Consider the following 21,594-nt stretch of genomic DNA (forward strand, 5'->3'; position numbering starts at 1 on the left):
GTTTTTGTCTTCCTTTCTACAGTATATGTTTACACAGTCTGAGAATGCTTACGTTCTGGTTTTATCATTTAAAGAAGCATTAGTCTGGCGATTTTAAGGATTCCTCCAATCTAGAGAGAATTGTCTGGGTAAGAAGAACCGAGTTTACGGCCAAAGTAAAGACAGAAGGAGGAGATTTCAGATTATTTTAAAATGGATTTACATAAATCTGTGATTTCTTATAGTCTTTTAGAGTATGATAACCTAATTACAATAACCTGTGGGCAAGTTCATAGATATATAGTATATAGTTCACCGATGCATTTTATCACAGAATAGTCTCTTCAGCATCATGTGGAAACAGAAGTCAGATGACGTAAATGATCAACTTTGAATTCAGAACATGAACAGACTGAGACGGGACAGATTTGTTTTCTTTGACGAGTACACTTTGTTTGTTATTATCGGTGGTTTTATGACAAGTTTCCAAAGTGAACACCCCAAAGACTACAGACGTGACATGTCTTACTCCTGCACTTCTGTAGACATCAGGAGTAATTCAAAAGCCATGTGAGCCTTGTGTTTAACACATTTAAATTCCCAGTGATGGCAACTCCAAGCTGTTTTCAAATATGAACTCAGACAGTTTCGGAGCATTCAGTTGATATTTACTGGACTTGTCCTTGAGATAATCAGGTTTTTGGTGAGTGGAGGCACAGGACGAGGGGTTTTTAATGTGTTTATATCGTACTGTTCATATCAGTATATAGGCTTATATGTTGTTTTTGTTTGTGTGTTCTGATGTAAAGTGCCCTTAGGTCCTTTGAAAGGTGCTATACAAATTCAAGCTTTTATAGTTGTTTTTTATTCATCAGGCTTGATTATTATTTGTCGAAAAGCTGCTTGACTCTGAGATTACATAATAACTTAATTAAACCATAGAATAAGTAAATCAAACTCTTTGCATAAACGTGTACTTTAAAGCTTGAGACTGTCAGAGATTATTCATATATTTTAAATCAAAAACTCTCCTCTATCTTTCCTCTGCAGACTATTATTTTTCTAAATAAAATGTCCTCCATGTTTGGTAAAATCAAGCGACTCTCCCTCCTCTTTTAACCACAAAAGCAGCAAACACTTGTGATTTATTCAAGCTCTCTTATCTCAACACTAACAACATTTCATCTCCACGTCCTTCTCCATCAGCTCCTCCAGGCCAGAGAGCAGCATGCAAACGCAGCACTGGTAGAACGCCGACAGTCTTGGTTTGGATTGCCTTATTATAGGTCTATCGCCTCTCAACAGTCACCACCGATCCAAGTCGTTAGGCAGCAGAGTGGCTGCTTGAGAGAGCGCTGAGGCGGAAAGATGGAGGGAGGGAGGGAGGGAGCGGAGGTGAAAGGGGGGAGACAGAGAGGAAAAGCTGAACTGTTGCTTCCTCCAAAGGTAAGCTTCAAAAACGGGGGGGGGGGGGGGGATAAAAAGACTCAGCAGAGGGAAAATGAGGAAAATATGGGGAGAGAACAAGGAGAAGAAAACAGGAGGGGGGGGCAACATCTGCTGACAGGAAACAAACATGAAGAAACTAAAATGTGTGTAACAAAGACAGAAAATGACAAAAAAAAAAAGAGAGCGAGTACTGGGAATTTCAAGCAGAAGTGGGGAACGGATGGAGAAATATAAGTGTGACATGATGATGATGATGATGGGGGGGAAACTGTCAGAGTGTCAGAAAGAGAAAGAGAGGCAGGAAGGACTGAAGGAAAATACAGTCATACATATTCAGAGTGTAAGAAAGGACGTGTGAGAGAGAGAGAGAGAGGTGGTGAAAGTAGTACTTAAGTGTGCTTGTAGCTCTCTCCCTCAGGTGAAGAGATTAGTTCAGAAGAGGGGATCAGCTGTCTTTACAAACGCTGCTCTCTAAGAAGTCAGCCACTCAAAGCATCATGAATTGTGTCGCACTGTGACTTCAGTCCTGCAGCAGCGATCCATCAAATGTTTCTGAAATCAGGATATGATATAAACATCATATCCCGATTTCAGAAACTTGTATAAGCCCTTATCTCAATTTGGAGAAACCCGATTTTGCTACCTGGAGAACTCTGAAAGAAAATGGGATACTGTGGCATGTATACATCTTACTCCGGTTTCTCACAACTGCTTGTAATATTGTGACTTCTGGTTGGGCCTTGGTGTTCAAGCTCTCATTGTTTCCTCTCTGCTGCTGCTGACAGAGCTTCACGGCTCTTTTCAGGATCATGTTCTGTCGACCGCTTTAACGGCCAAGCTGTGTCCATCTGCACATTTTTCCGGGTGTTATTGGCTTTTTCTGTTACTGTCATCATATCTGCCTCATGTCCATCATTTCTGTTTCATTTCATCTCTCTGTCCACCAGATTCAGAAGAAATCTAACCCGTGATTTTTAAACCTTTTCTGCTCACTCACACTCTGTCTCTCTCGGAGGGACGCAGCTGAATGGAAAATACTTGTACTGTACTGCTGTGTGCAGAGAATAGTAACAGCTTTGACAGCACTCAGTCAGAGGTCAGGAAAGAGACTGACAGCGTTACATTCGTAGCAGTGACTCAAAGGACCGGATGACTCCTGCGAACATCAGCCTGCCTCATCAACAAAGTGACTGTAGGTGAGACGAACTGGAGGCTTTTCTGTGACTGCACCTATAGCCTCCGTCTCACATTCATGGGTAAAGATATGAAATTGCAGCAAAATGTTTGCTTCTTCTTCTAGTATTCGGGACTCACACCAATGCAATTTTCTAAAAGTTTCTGAGGAAACAGGCCACAGAGGACAGGCCAAAGTGCATTAAAACCTCAGGAAATTCAGTTGTAAAAAAGAAAAAAAATACAGGGGCGCGGGTAGACCAGCGGTTAGTGCGAGCGCCCCATACAGAGGCTATAGTCCTCCAAGTGGTTCCTTTCCTGCATGTTGTTCCCCTCTCTCTCTCTCTCTCTCTCTCTCTCTCTCTCTCTCCCTGATTTCTGACTCTCTTTCCACTGTCCTATCTCTACATAAAGGACTAAAAGCCCAAAAATAAAGCTTTAAACAAAAACTTAAAAAAGGTAAAAATACATAGACGTTGTATGATGGAAAATAAAACTTAATTGAGCCAAAACATCACATTCTGACATCTGCCTTGTTCTGCACACATCAGCAATGCATGTGACAATTAGCTAAGTGCGGCCCTGAACGGTTTGTCTGAGTCAGAATCAGAGTAGAAACCAGAAACCTTGACATCAGAGGATTTTCATTTCAACTGGTCATAAAAGCAGTTACATAATGTGGTGCAAAGTATAACAGAAGCCGTGGTCACACTTGCACAAAACTCCTAAAAAGAACTCCTGCAGTTTTCTAAATCAAGGGATCCAAAAATATTTCAGCTTGCCACCCCCAAAACAAGGGTTCCAGAGACTTTGGACCCTCACTGTCCCTGGAGGTACCTACATACACACGCTCTAGTATCTGAGCACTGATAATACTAAAGAATACAGTGCAAGTATTTTTGCAGGTTAATGTAATTTTCATTTCACTGATTGATTTGGTGTTATTTGACATTGAACGCCTTTTTGTCTATAATTCATAATAATAATAATAATGTGTAAAACATACAGTTTTTTTGGAAGGTATTCCACAAGTCCTGACCCCCCTCTTGGTGGCCTGTGACCCCCCCATAGGGAACCGCTGCCCTTAAATTAGAAGGCTATTAAGCATTTGGGATTCCAGTGTCTCCAGGTATTCTTTTTAAACCTAATTTTTTTGTCTTCTTTTTGTTTTTAATAAACTTCGTACATCAGAAGTTTGATGCCACAGTAAATACAAAGTTTTTTCTCCTAATTCGTCTTTTTGTGTGTTTTCATGGTTTGAATTATTTAAATAGCCACATGTCCCTTTGCGCAAAATGATGTGCGAGCCTCGAGCTTTATGAATTCACTAATTGCCAATTTCCATATAATCTACCAAGAATTCTTGTGCAGCAGCCTTTAAATATGCATAATGTATGATGACCAACATGTTAGCGTTCAGATTTAAGTGTGTTATTTGAAGGCATGATATTAAACTGATAATATCTCACCTGTATTGATTGTTGATTTTAAACCTTTAGAGGGGCTGATCTTAAGGTGCAGTGATCTGAATGAATGTCGGAGGCAGAGAGTAAATCCAGCTGTGCTTGCTTTCTCATCACCCCGAGGTAAAGGTCTTATGAATGATGCAGACTGCCTCATGCATCTCTAAAATCCACTCCTGAAGAGCCACTCACCTGCAGCTCTCTGGAGCATTTCCAATAGGTTTGTGTCTCAATTCAAACACATTTTTCTGTGAAAATGACACAGGGATGTAAAAGATTTCTTGGAAGAGAAAACACTCGAGATGCCATTTTTATTCTGAATTCTGAACTTGCTTTTGCTTTTAGATGAAAATATGAAACTATTGCATGGACAAAAGAGTGTTGACCTTCCTCATGTGGGCGTAGAATCCACAGCGATGAAAACACACAGGAACAAATATTATACATACTTTAAAAAGATGTTAAACTCGTCAAATTCAAACATATTTTACACCAAGGTGTAATATCGACTAAATTGTACAGCGCATACAAATCATACCGATATCATTGTCGACCTTTTCAGAGTAATTTTTATTGTATTTCTTTTGAAAAAAAGACAAAAACAGACTTCTACTTATTCAGATAATGAACATCACATAAAAAGATCAGGTGTGTCCTCTACAGCTAATACTCAACTCAGGGGGATTTTTATTTGCATAAATGATGTGTATGAAACTATTCTTACAGCCCACACTGTGTCACACGTCTCTTCTTTTTACAACCTGTCCAGCTGAAAATGATGGTAGGCATCCTTCTGTCATTGAGGATGATATGAAATATGAACAAACTGTACAGGTGTGATGATCCAGAGTACAAACCTGTGCAAAGACAAAGTCAGGTTGTGATTGAGAAGAGAAGAACTGTTTCTCAGGGCTAAATTGAATCATTTCTGTTTGTGTTCCTGCATGAAACAGCGTCATTTATGGAGCTTTGATTTAACCACCTGCTGCAGCTGAATGAATCCAGGGCCACAGTGACTCACGTAAAATAACAGGTTAGACTTAGATGAGTGTTTTTGTAAAATCTGCTCTGAGAAAGAGCCGAATGAAAAAAGACCGCTGTCAGGTGAACTCTGATTTTTTATGTTTGGACTAGAAAAGAAAAGGTCTTCTATAAAGGGAACATTAAAGTCATTTAAATAAACAGGCTGAACATTGGAATACAGTTTTCATAAAAGAGCAACTATACAGGTGTCTATAGGACAGAAGGCTTTTAGCTTTACAGCGCCATTTACAGTCACAAACAGCGACTGAAAAAAAGAGGAATATCAAAGTGTCATCAGCGTCAAACTTCTCAGAAATATTTGAGCAGAACTCAGATGTGGCTAAGAAATGCAGAGACAATATGGCGGACACCGTAATGGCTGCAACAGTAAAGGAATATAATCATAGTGATGTGAAACGCCAAGCGGTTAAAGCTTGTTCTCAAACAAGGGTGAACCTTGTGCTGTTGGCTTTCACCTGCCGACGCGGAGTCAGGCAGGTGCAAAGGATCGGCAGTTAGCTTGTGCTAGTTTGATAAATTGTCAGCTTTTTCCATTACTACAAATGTCATATTCTCGGGTAGCTTGCAGGGTAAAAAGATGAGTAAACAGTAAAGAGTAAACATACACGCTAACCCTGCAGTAAGTGTGCGCTTCTGCTGGCGATCATTGCAAACAGAAACAGAGCGCCACTCATTTTTTTGTTGCTAAATATCTAAAGAAAGTCAGTTGTTCTTAAGAATCAACTTCATAGGACAGGTATGCTCACACACACACGCACGCACGCACGCACGCACGCACACACACACACACACGCACACACACACACACACACACACACACACACACACACACACACACACACACAGGGACTTTTACTTCAGTAAACTGTGCTCCTTATGTACAAAAGAATAACTTTCAATATCAACATTAAACACAAAATATGCAAAGACTAAATATTCTGTGATTTTTGAAATTCTTGGTAGGAGTAAAGGTCATGAAGAATTACATTCTGAGTGTTCTGTGTACATGCTCTAACATTTAATTTATTCATTTGGAGCCTTAAAGCAGAGTACATTTGCAGAAAGCAGAGCATAACTCCGAGGCTCAGTTTATGCTGTGAGGACAATGTTTATGGATCTCTGCTGCAGGACTGAAGTCACCAGGGGTCATGAACACTGACCTGAAGTAATTATCTCTCTTTAGACAATCAATGGTTCAGATTGACTGAAGTAAATCCTCAGAGAAAAAGGAAACGACTGCATTGATTGAAGCCTAATATTACAGATGATTATGTAATCCTGTTCCTTTTTGTTGTCCTGTGTCATCATTCTTTTGTTGACCTTTTGTCGTATTTATCGACGCTCATTTATTGAACCGTGTTTGTTGTAATACTGAAGTCTCATCGTTAACTTAAAATCATTTGACCGCCCTCACATTTAGAGATGATGAAGCCGTGTAGTTGTTGTGTTAGCTGCTAACCATCATGAACAGTTTTACATTAAATGTCTCCCTGTGTTCAACAGCATGGTGTTATTTTTACCAAGGCCCCGAGTCCACTGAGCGCTAGCATCTTTTTTCAATTGTTTACAATGAGGAGAGAGTGTTCTCAGCAGAAAGAGATTGCCTGGAGAAAAAGCGCAGCGCCCGGCGTCTTTTTTTCCAGGCGTTCCGGCCGCTCTGAGCGCTTAAGTTGAAAATCTTTTCAGAAAGGCTCTGTTGACATCCCTTTTCTAAAAAGTATGTTAATCTCCATAGTTTTGCCTCCCAACCGATCGTGTCTTGTAGCCTCATCCTCCTCTCTCAATGTCTGATCGAGAAATAAATGATCTCAAATGAAAGTGTCAGTCATACAGCGGCCGTTGTCAACAGACTGTTGTCATAGATACGGGACGGACGTGCAGTGCTTCCTGCCTGGAGAAAACACTAGGTGGACACGGGGCCTTTGTCAAATACTAACGTCATCTAGGTGTTGTCATCAACGAGTGATGAAGGTTTTATGATTTACCACTAATAGCTTGCACTGTGACATTTTCATTGTTACCATGAATACCTATAAAAAATGACCCTCTCTGGACCTCCAAATATCCACGGGTTGAAGTGAATATTTGACCTGAATGAAAATGTATCCAGCTGTCTGTCACAGTGGAAACAAGTAGAAAATGAAATGCACATTTTTTGTTACTCCAACATCCTTCATATAGAGACACAGCTGCTGGAGATCACTGTATCCGTATAAAAGAACTTGTTTTTTGCACAATTTAGTAGTGAGTGCTTCAGCAAACTAATCTAATCCAATCTAATTAATATTTATACATGTCAGCACTGTTTAGTTCTCACTCTTTAGCAGTTTAGAATAATGATTGTCAATTTGCAATCAACAAGTAAAAGTCAAAACACGATCTTCAGGGGAGTCTATCCGCAAATCAGCCGTAAAAGCAGAACAATCACCAGGAGTGGAAATCTTAACCTATGTAACATCGAGGATCACAAACAAATACAAAGGGATGTTTCTTAAAGTTACAGCAGTGACTGAGCTCTCCTGTAGGTTTGAAAAAAAGGGTAAGAGCAAATATTAAGTTAATAAAAAAACGATATAGGTTGTAGTTTACCCAAAGTACCCATCAGCTCTTAAACACACCAACAAGGACGTAAGCTTTATCATGTAAAGACAATATTTACTTTTTTTTAGCTGCATCTGTGTGTCTATCACAAGTGTCTTCATGTTCATTTTAATATTTGAATAACTTGAACTAAAATCAACGGACAGGTTGGAAATCAAGCTTAAAAAAAACACTTTGCACTGATGCAAACTATTTAGGACGGTATAAGTCATTAAAGGGCTAAAGGGTACAAAACTTGTATTTTCTGTGATTTGTTCCTGTCGCATCAGCGGTGTCTAATCTAAGGTGTCGGGCTCGGCGTCCATGCAGCTCTCCCAGGGGTTCCGCGGCATGTGGGGCATGGAGATGAGGAGCAGGGCGCCTCCGCTGAGGATGAGGAGGGTGAAGGAGGCGCAGGCGCAGGTGAAGGACCAGGAGTAGTAGTATTCAATCCAGATGGTCTCGTCACTGTCAATCATGCGTTTGACAGACTGGCGCATTACCTCGACAGAAATGATGATGCAAAGGCCTGCATGCCAAAAACAGAGAGAAAAGCAGATGCTTCACTCGCAGGCGTGGTGATTGTGTTGTCAAAACAGTTTCATCATATTTACACTCAAAGACTGTCAGTTTTCTTTTACTTTGAGTCTGTGACAGTACGAGTGGAGCACTTATCTACTGGATTATATAACCACTAGAAACAACAAAGCTTCATGTTCACTGTTTAATTTGTACCAGGATCACATGGACACATCTCAATCTAAGTTAAAGTCTGAAAACGGAGAGACGGTAGCTTCACACGGATCCTGACCTGTGATTCACACTGTGTGACACGACTGACCTGCAAAGGCGAAGAACATCCCAGCAGGCCGGAGCAGGTAGTCCCGACCCTTCCCGAAGGAGAAGATGACACAGAGAGTGCCCAGCGTCATGAAGAACAGGGAGAAGATGGCGATGGCTGCTGCAGAGATATTGTACTCTGAGGAGACACGGGAGATTTTATAAGTCTTGAAAAACAATGAGAAGAAAAACAAAGGAAGGAGAAAGACGCAACAGCAGGACAAACAGTGACGAGGAATGACATACTGAGAAAGTGATGGAGGGAAGAGACGGTGTTTAAAACCTGTAGGAGCAGAAGGGGATGTTGCGTTGTCGTTTGCATAATAACCGTACTGCACTTAGGCAAGTTATGACAAAGATAATTAGCCTTTAGATTAGCCTCGCTCTAAAAGCAATCGCCATTTATCCAAACTGGCAATAATGCCACGTGCATGACGGATAAGATGCTGCAGGCTTATAACAAGATGATTAGAACATCTCCCCCTCTCTTCTCCCCCCTGCCTCCTCTCCTGTCTGGTTGTTAGATAAATAAAATTCAGCTTCTTGCTTATACTCCCACAGAGAAATTATCCTCTGAGCGTCTTTTTTTTTCTTTTTTAGCACTCTGACTGTGGAGAGCACCAGGTGTAAATTAACTTTACACTCATTCTGCGTCTGTCTCCTAAGGCTGGTAGTCTGTGAGAGGATGCTTGTGTGAGAAAAGATGGCAGTTATTTAGAAATTTTATTATTTTCTGAAACTATTTTTGTTTGCAAATTACTTAGATTTCTGTATTTTTGAACAAACTATATGGGGCCCCATATTGACTCCTGAGGAACTCCATATATCAATGCACTTATAGCATCCACAAAGTTAATTGATTGACATTGATGATAGTATTTCTTTGTACAACATAGATTTATTTAATACTGAATGCAGAGCACAGACCTTATAGCTGGTGAAAAACACTATTTGTTTCCAAGTATTTCAGCTAATGTCTTTCAGATTCACAGTTGCTGAACATTTCCTACAATGTAAATCTTTGACACTGATCTATAATTGCCTGCCTTCAAAATATCTTTGTGTGTCCCCTCACGCTTCTCTGTGTGTTATTGTGTAAAAGCTGAATTGACGGGGAGCGAGCGCGAGAACAGAGAAGCTGTTTCCTGGAAACACATTTTCTTTGAAAGCGGCAATCTTGAAGCCGAGAAGATGAGAAGATAAAAACACCAGAACATTGGAGCAGATTTCATGGGCCAGTGTGCACAAAGCTCAATTTGTGCTCAAACGCTTGCTTGTTATTCTGAACACATGCAGTACACTATTTTTGCATTAACATATTTTTCTCAATTCCTTTTGCAAATGAGTTATGGAAGGTAGGAATGAGTAGGAAACCTGGTTGTAGTGTTTGTGTGTATTTTACACCCACCTTTCTGGGTCTTGACTTCAAAAACTTCCGCTTCTTCCCCCGAGGTGAAGTGTTTGAAGTAGGAGCAGTTTTTTACTGTAGAGAACGACAGGGAGAGAGAGAGAGAGAGAGAGAGGGGAGAGAGGGTGAGGAAAGAGGGAGATTAAACATGAGGGGTGGGGGGAGCAGGTGGCACAGGTGGTATCTGAGTCCTGTGAGACTGAATTACTCATCAGTGAAAAGTTTTAATCTCTCAGTGCATTCCATGAAAGACAAAATATAGATATGCAAATTAATGACACTCACTGCTATTCAAACAATAAGTCTTTAGGTTGGAAATCCTGCTTTCTGTGTCACTACAAGCCCTTCTAATCATTGTGTTGCATTTATTTAGCACCTTCAACTCCTTGAGTTTAAGTCAGCACAGTCAATTAATCATTTAAATATTTAATATAATAACTTTACGTCTTAAGTCCAGAAACATTTCCTGCCAGGAAAAAAACAAATGTTATTGGAATAAAAGGTTGCAGTATTTGACTTTTTTTTAATTTAAACCTTTGACAACATATGGAAAAGTTCTCATTATGGATCCAATATTCACTCATTCATTCACAACAAATATGATTTAAAAGCCTTGACTGTCATAGTACTAATTTCCACTTAAAAAATGATTACTATCACAGCATGTTGGACCCTGATGTTTTGATTTGACAATCTTATTAGCTATAAGTTGTGGAAATAATACACCGATACATTCTTAGCTCTTGTTAAAATAGACACTGTAGTTATTTTAATGAATTATTTGTAGGTTTTTCACTTTGTCATCAGTAGCACTCGATATGTGTTCATGGATACACCAAAGGCTTCACTCAAGAAAATGAGAGGTATAGAAATGACAGATGTAGACAGAGAAGTTAAAAAGTGGTCAGAGGCATTAACACTGAAGTAAAGACACCAGAGAAATTCACACAGCAACTAAGTACTGTACTGGTTTCTTCCCACATCTGCTCTTTGATTGAAAGAAGTTCTTTTTATACACCAACCGCAGAAACTGAAGGACAAAGTGTGTTATACTACAAAAGAAGAAAACTGTACAGCCCTCTACTCTCTAGGTACGTCATGAACCAGCTCGCACAACTGTTACCTTTCTCCTCTGCTGTTCGATCAGATGAACGTTCAATACTTCTCCCAAAAAATCAGAGCCGTGTCATGTGACTAACTTTCATCCTTAAAGTCACAACTATCTGTTTTGTTGCTCATATAAAGCTGACTTAAAGAGCAAAGCAGACACATATCACTGCACCTGTACCTTCCTAACTATGCAAATGGAAGTAAACATTTGCTTCATCCTTTTCCATTTTATTCTTCTCTGTCTGTCGTGTTTGCTCTCAGGAATCAATGTCCTCCCATTTCTTCACAACAATGACACGTCTGCACATTCTTACAAACTTTTCTCCTTTGACCACAATCTTAAAAAAAAATCCCCCTTACAGAACAAACAATTCCCGGGTGCAGCTATTATCCACTCATCCATCAATCTGTTTGCTGTCTGTAAAGGCAGATGGGCGGAGAGGGAGGGGGTGTAAAGGCCAAGTTAGTTTCCCCTCTTTCCTCCACTCAACAACCTTTCTCGCTGTGATTAAACCCATAAAACAGACTCTTTCTGTCCACGCAGAGACGGACAATGTTTGGGTGCTGCCTGTATATGTGTGTGTATGTGTGTGTGTGTGTGTGTGTGAGAGAGTGTGTGTGTGTGTGTGTATGTGCACCAAGCAACAGAGGAGATGTTTGTTACCCAGGATGAGAAAGACTCACTAAACAGGTAACCTAGCAACAGGCTGCTGCAGGTCTTGGCGAGTCCCATCTATTTACCCATGTACAGGCAAATCCGGATGACTGTGTGAATGTTTATGTGTGTGTGTGCGGCTCGGTCCTGTGTGTGCATGCATGTGTGTGTGTGTGTGTGTGTGTGTGTGTGTGTGTGTGTGTGTGTGTGTGTGTGTGTGTGTGTGTGTGTGCGCGTACAGTACATGTGTTATATGTGAGGGGATTGACAGGCTGGAGAGAGGGGGAATAGGAGGCGGGATCACAGTGCAGCCCAGATCTGTAAATATATTATTTTCATTAGCGCTCTCTCATCAGGTGTGTGTACCTCTGGGGCTGAGCTAATCAAAGCTAATGTGTGTTTCTCTGGTCTCTACCAAGACAATTATCTGCCCACCTCACAAAGACGGAGCAGAAGGACCTTTGAGGAAAAGGAAGCTTTAAAAGCGCCTCCAGTTATGCACTCCATATCGATGCATTGAGAAGAGTCATACAAAGAGCAGGCAAAGAAAAGGAAATAAGATAGTTATAACCCCCATTGTAAGTTATTCCTAAATCCCCCTGCAGCGGGCGGTGACATATTGCGCTGGTACATAATTAGGAGCAGAGACATGAAGAGATTGGAGCTGGGGGACCCGTGGAAATGATGCCACGCCCCTTCCACTAACCGAAACACACATTTATAATAAAACGACAAAGGGCGATACAGTCCACACCAGAATAGATTCTTCTTGTGTCAGTTTCCTGTTTATGGAAAGTTTATGGACTGTTATATTTCACGTTTACTCTGCTTACTCTGCCTATCCGGTTGCAAACAATGAGGAGCCTCATTTGCCAACAGAGCTCTCAATTGTGACTTTTTTTGAATGAAATAAATAAGTAAAACAAAACTGAGAAAAATGAACACTGTGACATGAATCAGCCATGACACATCTGTTGGAGGAGGCGGGGTTTATGACCTGTTCTGCAGCCATTCAGTAGGGGGAGCTCTAAATCTCTTGGCCTCACTCCCTGACAGCTGTTACTACATCCATCTGAATATACAGTCTTTGGTAAGTGACCATGCATACTTTAAAAGACCACTGAATTACATTAAAACTGTTTTTGTGGCTTATTTTCAAATATTATTTAAATTACTGAATTTGGAAATATTGCCATTTAGGACTAAGCAATTTCCTTTGACAGCACTTTTGGTAAAAGTGACAAAATGTTCCCTAAGTGGCACACATTTTTAGCAAAATTGCCACTGTAACAAATCGCATTAACTGCAGGCTTGCAGAACTACCTCTTTCAACACAATGGACTTCCAAGGATCGTGTCAGCATGCACATTAAGGTCTATGGCTTGAACCTGCAGCAGCCACCCACCCCCGGCTTTAAGAAGAAAAATTAGTCATGCAAACACAGATTTAGTTTCAATATTTTTCAATCTGCAGTGTACACCTCTGAAATGAAGACCTATCAATGCACTAGTCATTGTTAAAGTTAAGCCTACTGAACGTGCATGTTTTTGCTTAACATTCATGAGAAAGTGTTAAATACTGGAGAGTTCTGCATCAAAGTTATTCAGTGGAAGGAACAGATCTTTGATGATTTAGGAAACCGTTTCACCAGCAGTAACGACTACGATAAAGAATTTGGAACCAGATTATTGGGGCTATTATGCAGAGCTGTTGATGCATACGTTGTAAATGGATCTTCAAAATGGCCACGATCACCTGAAATTTTGTTGCAAAAAAAACCAAAAATAACAAGATAATTTTCAAGCTAAATTCCAGCCAAGTGGCAGGAACAACAACTTTGAAGTTCTCCAGAATGGGTGGTCAGAAAAACAAAACTCTTTGTTTTCTATGTTCTTTATCTCAGTGCTGAAACAAAGCCAAGATTCACACGGATTTCATTTGCAAATGTTTTCTGTCACTGCTTCATTTCTCGCTGGTGGAAAAACTGTAAAACTTCAAGCTCTGTTTTCAAGGTTTTCTTTGTTTTTAAGGCACATTTAACTATTTGTAGTAAATCCACAAAACGAATGCAGCCTTATCTTTTTGAAAGTTAAAGATCTGACTGGTATCATAACTTTAGTGGACATCCACTGTGGACATGTGGGTGCGTATAATTGACCTTGCAGTCTGGCTAATGGGCAGATTTCGTTCCGGGGGGGGAGTGGTATCGCCTGTCATTTTAGTTTCACTTCTTTCCATTAAACTCTGCTGCCACCTCCTCGCTTTCATACTCAGCTTCTCCTTCACCCTTTCCTCTGTCTCCATCACACCTGTCGTCCCTCCTGTCTCAGTCTTTTTGCTGTTCAGTTTCTCTTCCGGCTCTGCTTTTAACTGAGTGTTTCATCTGCCTTTCCCTAACTCTTAACTGAATCATAATGTTTCAAAGACTTCTGTGCAAACGTTTAACAATTGCTTCTAGAACATGTTTTTTTAGGCGACGGCTGTTCTTTTTCTAGCAGAATGACCGACTAATTCTGGGTCAATGTGAACAGGGTGGGGGGGTGGTGGTGGTGGTGGTGGTGGTTGTGGTGATATTTGAATTTCTACTCCACCAGGAGCTTTGATAACTGGGACACATCAGCACAGGAGAGTCATCACGGCTCGGTCCTGTGTGTGCATGCATGTGTGTGTGTGTGTGTGTGTGTGTGTGTGTGTGTGTGTGTGTGTGTGTGTGTGTGTGTGTGTGTGTGTGTGTGTGTATGTGCATGTGTGGCCTGACCTTTTTCATTAAACTCTAAACAATAATGAGTTTGACTGCCGCCATTATACTCGGCACACACTCCGTCATAGCATTTTAATCTGTAAGCGATGGCAGTAGTTATCTCTGAATATGTATTTTCTGTTACATTTACATAATTCGGAGTGATTCATTTTGATTTTGAACTTGTTTTCTGAATACTAAACCTGCGACAACTCCTCCACAGTTTGACTCCGCGCTGAAGGAGCCTAACTTGGCAGAAGAGAGGGAGACATTTTGGGCATTTAGAAATGGAAAACGATGGCTCGAGGGGCTTTTGTGGGTATACATTTGAGGACAGCAGTCAGACATGGTGTCACTGAAAGATGCAGAGGAGGAGGAAGAGGAGGACGGTTTGTTTTGAAAGTGTGAGTGCTCTGGTGGTAATATCTTTCAAACTCTTGAGCCAGGAAACAAGTCGTCTGACCACTTGGCTGCTCTAAAAACATCTCTCATAATGAACTCCTCTCCCTGTCTTCTGTGAGCACATACATGTAGGAGCACACACATGCACACAAAAGCATCATTCATGTGCTTTATTTCCCAGCCGGGCAGCGCGATGGGATCCACTGAGGGGTTTCGATGGATATTCACAGCACTCAAGCTGTCATGCGTCATTTTTGTGGGAAGCTAATTTTAAAAGTCATCTGAGTTCACCACTCTGCTTCCGTGTTGTTATACAACCTTTTTACAAAGGCATGTGTAATTGTGCCGTATATGAAACAGTGTTTGTGTGTACGCGCCTCCTGACGAATAACTCCCCCTCTGTTTTGAAAAATGCAAATTTGTTGTTATTAAGTCCAATCACCGCTGCTTGCTTGGGTATTCTGTTCATCAAGGATGTAATCTGTTATAGTGCACACTCCATCAACTCAGGGGTTTTTAACACCACCCTGCTTGGCTTACCACTTGACCTACAACGCAGAATAAACTGAGAAACATGTGAACATGAGTGGTGCTGGTATCCACTCTGATCAGGTGTAAACTCAGCAGCTGGTTACTTTTGGAGTCCATTCAAAGCGTTAGAAAACATACATCTGAGTCTCCACACCTGATGCATTCAGAAACATACAACAGCAACAGTATGAGTTGATTCTGCACGGCAGGATGAATGCAAACAAAGCTGAAATCTATTCAGAACTCGGAATTGTAGGTTTTAAATATGACTATTAAATATATACAAACAGTTCAAATCAGTCCATGATGCACCCTTTTTTCATGAGTTAGTAATGTTTGTCTAATTCAAGGTAAGCCGGTATATTCAGTATAAACACTGACTCGCTTTAAAAACATTGAATTTTTCACATTCAACACACTCTTACATTCATTTCACGTGTGGAATTGTACATTACAGAGTTTCATTCACAAAGATTAGATTTTCAACCTCCTGATGACATATTATGAATACTTTGCTGCAGGTTCCACTCACCCTCAGCAAAATAAATCACTCTACCTGAGTGTGGCCGTTAGCACTTTATTTGTGAATTGGATGTTTTCCGCAACATGGCTCATTTGAATAGAAATAGGTACATTTTTGCCTAAAATGGCTTTTTCAAATACGTGCAAACAGCATTGGATGACCAGGACGTGTTTTGCTCTGCAGTGCAGTTTGGGTTCATTTAACCCTTTGCATTTGCTCCGTGAATCATGCCATTTCATTGTGGCTCACTTCCAGAGGTTTAGCAGCTGCAAAAGCCGTGCAATCCTTTTTTAAATTCTCCTCAAGGTTTATTTTACCTCTAAACCTTCAGGGGAAAACTAAAGAAAGAGTAGCTGTAGTCACTCTGATACAGACATTGTCAAGCTAAACCAATCTCAGACTAACAGGCTGGGTATCATTGGAGTTTCCGCTATGAAGGAGTTTATAGGCTACATGCCTTTTTTTCCAGGAGGTTGAATCAGCTTCCCCGATAGATGATGTTCACTTAAATCATTTTGTGAAGGTGGACAAGAAACTCATCAAGCCCACCACAGTCTAGGCCCTCTGAGGTGTTGTCAAAGATAGCAAAGAGAACTCGGACATTTGGAGACACTCACTGATCCATTTTTGGCAAACACCAAGGCCACAAATGGAGAGACGAGCTTGTATAATCAAATCTGTTGAAGCTGGCGTGGGAGCAAATGGCAGAGCTGTGTCCCTACATGCCAAAATCACCGGACCTTTTTCAGGTAATGTGAGAGAATGACTCATTTTCCCTTTAAACGAAGTGAAGAAACAATGTTGTGGTTGAATAAAAAGCCAGTGGGAGTCTCTCACAGAACAGCTGCACACCAAGGGAGGGATCACTGATCTGAACTCCCTCAGCTGCTGGAGGTGAGACAGGTGACTCGTCAACAACATGAGTCCGTCACATGGCTTGGCCTCCAGTCGTCATTATATAGAAAATACTCACTTAGAACTTGTTGATGATGCAGCTCGGTGCAAAATGTGAATTTCTAAGGTTCTAAGGTCTAAGGAAAGGTTACTCTTTCAAATCGCCAAATCTAGATGTCTAGGTTTGAAAAAGAGTTCATGATTTGGGTTTTAAAGAGTGCATACATACATATATACACTTGTTTGGTGACTTCAGCAAGTTACATTACTATATAATACATGATCTTTGTCAGTTACCTAACTATGGAGTCCCTAATAGCTGAAATTAGGGAATTGGAAAAACTAAAAACGAATGTTTCTGTGCACCAAAATCTAAAAGCTAACCCATGCTCACAAGACAATTTCTGTGTTCATGAGAAAGATGTGCACGCATGAACTCTGTGAGATACAGCCCAAAGATGGCAGAAGGCCATTAAAGCTCATCCAATGAGAGAAAATGGAAGAAACTCTCTCGTGCACACACAAGACTGTCCAGTGATCACGATAAACTTTCACTTGCTGATGAATATTTTCTTGTGGGAACCAGGAACTGACTTGTGCACAGACAGAATACCTTCTTGTAAGCATGGTATACTTTCTGTCGCTCAGGAGATAGTTTCTAGTGTGCACATGATATTTTTCTCCACAGGGGCTCCGTAGCTAACCATCAAACCTTAAATAACTTCAAAAAGATTCAACTTTTTATTCTTCACTTCCTCTCTGTTTTTTAATTTAACACAAATTAAGACTTGGTTCACATATGAGAAAGTTGAAGTTTGACCCATCCGTCATCTCCACCCTCCTCGCCATCAAACTGTGTCACCTAAGTTAGACGCAGCATCATAAATGGGCTTACAGACAGGTTCAAGACAAGACCTTGGAGATTAACTACAGTTTCATATTTTGAAGCTGCTGTATTTTACAACCTGTCTGTTTGATAAATATGAAGCTGCAGCCTGTTAGCTTAGCTTAATGTCAATCCTTCAAACACGGTAAACAAACCATCCCTGCACCATCTAAAAGTGACACATTTGGAAGAGTCCAGAAATGAGAGTTACATAAATGTAATCAAGCTGCAGCATTTGATGTGTTTTTCATCAATTTCATCTTGAGTTGCTTCTCAAAAAAAGCTGTTTGGACTCTGCATTGATACAACACTTCTTTGCGGTTTCCGTCGGGTGGTGAAGGCTATAACTGGATTGTTGCTGAATCTGTCAGCGACAATCACTCACTCATCATGAGACTGACTCCATGGACGAATATGATCTCAAAGCACTGGTCTTCTCAAATCTCCTGTCTCCATTTAGACCGAGCAGGTGTTCTGGAAGCCCTCAACGTTGTCACATTTCCTATAACAGGCTGCTGTCACAACTCTAGTCTGCCTCCCTTCTCTTTGAAATTCCCTGTCCTCTTCTCCCGTCAACTGAGGCATCCCATTCCTCCATCAAGCCCTAGCAGACTTCAATTTTCTTCCCCAATCTCCCTTCATGCCCCCCTGAGTTCCCTTCAGGTGCATACTCTAACTCACGAGCTGGTGCGGGAAGCCACACTTCATTAAGGCTTGTACTGATCCTGAGGTGCAGGAGCTGGAGGCTAAGTCAATGATCAAGTCACAGCGAAATCTGTCTGTTGAGCTGCAAGGCATGCACACAGCCAGGGGCCAGAGAGACACTCTTCATCCCACTGCTGGCTCTGTTCAAACAGGGCTGATCATTAAAGCTACAGGGAGATTTTGGAGGACTTTGAATACGAAACCAAATGCTTTTGACTTAATTTTTTTTTTTAGAATCACAGGAGCCCCTTTCACACATCGCACTTCTGAAAAACATCTCCAGGTGGGCTGCAAGAGATAACGCAAATCTCTGTATTCATTGACCCAGACTCTAAGCGTGTTTACCTGTCAGTCCTCTCGTATGAATCCCATTTATAGTCCGAGTGAGACTATTTGTGAACGCAGCAAGTAATAATGTGGAACCCTCTCTGAGAGCAAGTGTTCACAATCACAATCATTTTCTCGCCTCAGTTCCAGGACCTACGTTTTTCTACTTTTGCATTTTTTATCGTGGAAACTATTTGACTTGTGTTGAAGTGATTTAACTCAGAATCTGCACCCGTCACTGAAGAATATCCTCCTACTCCTTCTCCTGCATGCCCCACTCAGCCGCCTCCCCTCAACCAAACATGATGCACACTGACAGTCGCCTTCTTTGTGGGAAACGTGTGAAAGGAAAGTCTGGAAAATGTCAGGAAATTTAGTGTTGTGGATGTGTCAGGGGTTCATGTGTGAAAGGGGGATTTAATGAATGCATTGTTATGAAAGAACTTTCAGGATAGACTTCTGCAGCAGGCACCATTTTTATTTTCTGTCGGCACGTTGAAATGAAGTGAGTGTTTTGCCCAAAATGTTGTGAATTTTAAAAGTTAAGAAAGATCTCCTGGGGCGCTGATGGCCTTTAGCAGTTAGATCCCTCCCCAGGATATTGTCCTCCAATCGGGAAGCTCAGGTTCAAGTCTGACCTGCAGCTCCGTTCCCAATTCCCGCATGTCATTTCCTACTCTATCCACTGTCCTACCTAAATAAGGCAAAAGCCCCATAAAAATATTTTTAAAAAAGTCATATCTCCTTACAAGTCTTACATTGAATATGATCAAATGTAACTTTAAATCTTAAGATACGCCACGATCAAGACTGAACAACAAATGTATGAACGTTACAAAACATCTCATGATTAGTATTCAGAGTCAGACTGAACACTGATAAACATGTGAGTGCTTTCTGTAAAAGATATAGGAGTTAAGTTTAATCAGAGCTGTGAGGTAAAACACATTTTTTATCTCTCATCTAACGTTGAGAGTCCATCAGCTCGGAAGGAGAAGATCTTTGTTTCCATCACGTTCACGGTGAAGTAGATAACAGCCATTCTCCTCCATTAGGCTCTTCACTTCAGCTGTGCTTAATTGGCTTAATTGTCTTTCTCTGTGGAACATAATGATAGTTCAGTGTGAAAAATGGCCACAGAACTGTTACGCAACATCCATGTGTGTGTGTGTGTGTGTGTGTGTGTGTGTGTGTGTGTGTGTATGTGTGTGTTTGAACGTGTACAAACACAGACTCAAATGTAGAGAAAACCTGCTTCTCTTCCTTTACCTTTAATAAAAGTAAAAATGTGTTTTTGTGAAGCGTTTCTTTTTAAACCAGTGTTACAGAGTGCTTCACAAAAACACATGAAAACGAGGCACTGGTAGCGCAGTGGTTAGAGCGTGCGCCCAATGTATGGAGACTGTTGTCCTCCGAGCAGGCGGCCCAGGTTCAAATCCAACCTGTGGCTCCTTTCCCACATGTTATTCCGCACTCTCTTTCCCTGGTTTCCAACCTTGTCCACTGTTCTATCTCTATAATAAAGGCACAAAAAGCCCAGAAATAAATCTTACAAAAAAAAGAAAAACATGAAAACAAAACAAATGAAACATTAATAAAAAACTGAAAATGATTGTTGACAAAAAAAGCATGAACAAAATGTTGAACTCCTAATAACATCCCCTTCAAAAGCATCATTATGTAAGTGTTATATATGCCAAGGTTGGATGTTTCCTGCGCACTATAAAAGATTAATGACAGTGGGAAGTACTGGAAAGTGAAAAAACAACATGCGTCAAAGTCAAATCTTCAATCTTGCTTTAGCTTATAAAAGTCATTACTTTCCGTTTGTCTTTACCAATTCTTAATGTTTCTAAATCTGACCAAAGAAGCATTTTAATTCAAGCCAGCAGAGGTGCTTAAAAAGATAAGAAAAGACATTTAAAAATCGAAGTCAGAATATTTTCAATGCAAAGAAGACGCTTTGGTCACCTTGACTGTGAGCATTTAGAAGGATAAAAACCATCCAACAGACGCAAAGATCAAAAAATCTCCATACCTCCGGGTAAGCTGATGGGGCCGCAGCCTTTGCCCTGAGGGTCCTCCTCCACGATGAAGATGATCTTTTTGCAGAGTCTCCAGAGGCCAAAGTGGGCCGCCTCGCATGTGGCGTTGAGCCTCTCCACCCGAGGGCTGAGCACGGCCCAGTGGTCGGTCACCACCGCCGCCAGCATCGCCGACATGCCCACGACGATCACCACGGACGTGATCTTCACCCTGGTCGCCTGCTCCTCGAACATGTTGCTGCACCAAAGTTGTGGATGTGTGTGTGTGTGTTGTGTGTGTGTATGTGTGTGATGTGTTTGTGTGCAGCTCCTTGAGGTCGGGCGTTGACTCCAGAGGTTCCCCCGTCTTGTCTCCAGCTTCACTCCGCCTGATGTCCTCTCGTCTCTCCTGTCCTCAGCTCTTTCTTTCTCTTTCTCCGCCTGGTGCCTGGTGGTTGGCAGAAAGGGGCCAGATAACAGTGCCCTAGTTTCCTCCTCGCTCCTCTCCTCCTCTCCCTCCCTGGTCGCCTTCAGTGAGCTGAGGCCATTTAGCGACGACAAGGAGATATACTGGGAAATTCTGCACCTTTTACACCTATAAACTAACAACTCTGATACTGATTCAAGCTCTTTTATGTAAAGTTTGGAAATGAACTTCTAACTACATCATCAAAGACAATCTATGGGAAACTTCTTTTGACAGTTCTTCTCAATATTTAATCTGCACGTCAAACATTGGGTGATATCAATGTGTCATTTATTCGACAAATCTTTTCATTCCTTTATTCAGTTTGATCTGTTTCCAGCTCGATTGTCTCTCAGGCGTTGCGTGCCAGGGGACTCTTTCTGGGGGACGTTTCC

General features: G+C 41.2%; 1 protein-coding gene across 1 annotated transcript; it reads right to left on the minus strand.

The window, feature by feature from the left end:
* Nucleotides 1-4,378: 4,378 nt before the first annotated feature.
* Nucleotides 4,379-21,236, minus strand: LOC109985817 (voltage-dependent calcium channel gamma-1 subunit-like). The gene is made up of 4 exons (XM_020636232.2): nucleotides 20,748-21,236; nucleotides 9,937-10,011; nucleotides 8,530-8,667; nucleotides 4,379-8,217 (listed from the first exon to the last, which is right to left on the minus strand). The coding sequence occupies exons 1-4, from the start codon at nucleotides 20,986-20,988 to the stop codon at nucleotides 7,985-7,987; spliced, it is 687 nt and encodes a 228-aa protein (XP_020491888.2). The 5' UTR covers nucleotides 20,989-21,236; the 3' UTR covers nucleotides 4,379-7,984.
* Nucleotides 21,237-21,594: the final 358 nt, after the last annotated feature.

This window comes from Labrus bergylta, chromosome 16 (assembly GCF_963930695.1).
Source record: "Labrus bergylta chromosome 16, fLabBer1.1, whole genome shotgun sequence".
NCBI classification, from domain to species: domain Eukaryota; kingdom Metazoa; phylum Chordata; class Actinopteri; order Labriformes; family Labridae; genus Labrus; species Labrus bergylta.

What these genes read in the sequence shown, in the direction of transcription:
- LOC109985817 (XM_020636232.2), bottom strand. Translation starts at nt 20,988, where the DNA reads ATGTTCGAGGAGCAGGCGACCAGGGTGAAGATCACGTCCGTGGTGATC. An exon ending in TGAAGTCAAGACCCAGAAAG is followed by an intron (nt 8,668 to 9,936) that starts GTGGGTGTAAAA and finishes GTGTCTCCTCAG; the next exon opens with AGTACAATATCTCTGCAGCA. An exon ending in GATGTTCTTCGCCTTTGCAG is followed by an intron (nt 8,218 to 8,529) that starts GTCAGTCGTGTC and finishes TTTGGCATGCAG; the next exon opens with GCCTTTGCATCATCATTTCT.